The sequence below is a fragment of the Monoraphidium neglectum genome, assembly GCF_000611645.1.
Source record: "Monoraphidium neglectum strain SAG 48.87 unplaced genomic scaffold scaffold01336, whole genome shotgun sequence".
Lineage (NCBI taxonomy): Eukaryota > Viridiplantae > Chlorophyta > Chlorophyceae > Sphaeropleales > Selenastraceae > Monoraphidium > Monoraphidium neglectum.
The window spans coordinates 1-940 of record NW_014012292.1 but is presented as its reverse complement, the minus strand read 5'-3'; the positions used below and the strand labels follow the sequence as shown (position 1 = coordinate 940).

Below are 940 nucleotides of genomic sequence, written 5' to 3'. Positions count from 1 at the left end.
GGCGGGGCCGGCGGCGGATCTTCTCAGAGGTGCAGCTCAGAAACTGGCGGCGGCACTGCCGCCGCCGCAGGTACGCCTGAGCCAACCGGCGGCGCGGCGGCCGGCGGCGACGGGCCTCCCGCCTCCATGCCGGCGGCCTCCTCGTTTGCCCACAGCCCCAACACGCCCTCCAGCCAGATCGTCCCCGATCAGATCTGCCCCGGGCAGATCTATGGCCAGATCATAGATCTGCAGCGCCTCTTCCACGACCTGGCGGCCAGCGGCCAGATGGCGCCGGAGCAGGTGGGCGCCTCACACCGCTATCCGATGCCGCCTTGGACTCGTGCGTGTGTCGCTCGCTGAATGCAAATAACGCGTGTGCTGGTACGGCTGTTGCAAGCGTCCTCCTGTGCGCACACCCCTCACCTCCGAGGCCGTTTCCTGCCCCAACACCTGCATTTGGGCGCGCCCGCACTCCTGGAGGCTTGAGACAATCGAAGACAGCAGACACCCACTCACCCAGACCCTTATCAATGCCTCCCCACCACCCACGCACATGCTCAACCCTGTCGGCCGCTCTTGAACCTTGTTTTGCCCCCTCACAACCTCAAATGCCCTTCAGGCACAAGCCATGCTCGCCGCCGCCCAAGATGCCGCCTACCGCCAGGCCGCGGCCGCCTTCCCCGCCAACGCCTGGCCCGGCGCCCCACCGTTGGACGCCGGCGCCGCCGCGCCGCCGCCTCACCCCATGCAGCAGCAGCAGCTGCTGCATGGCCCGGTCGCCTTCCTCGGCGCCCCTGCCGGTGCCGGCGGCGGCGCGGCTGGGGGCCCGCCGTCTGGGCCGGCCGCGCCGCAGGGCTCGTATGCGCGTGGCGGGGCTGTGCATTGGATGCAGTCCACATCAGCGGCGTTTGACTCATCGCTCTACCCCCACAGCCTCGAGCAAGGCGCCCCCTTCAGC

The 940-nt window shown here is 69.7% G+C and overlaps 1 protein-coding gene across 1 annotated transcript in view; it reads left to right on the top strand.

Moving 5' to 3' along the window:
* Positions 1-342, top strand: part of MNEG_7517 (hypothetical protein) — a gene marked incomplete at both ends in the record, with an annotated part of 2,109 nt that extends 1,767 nt beyond the window's left edge. Inside the window, one exon of the mRNA XM_014044008.1 lies at positions 178-342. Coding sequence (XP_013899462.1) covers positions 178-342 — 165 coding nt within the window. The remainder of the gene's footprint in view (positions 1-177) is intronic.
* Between the last annotated feature and the right edge of the window lie 598 nt (positions 343-940).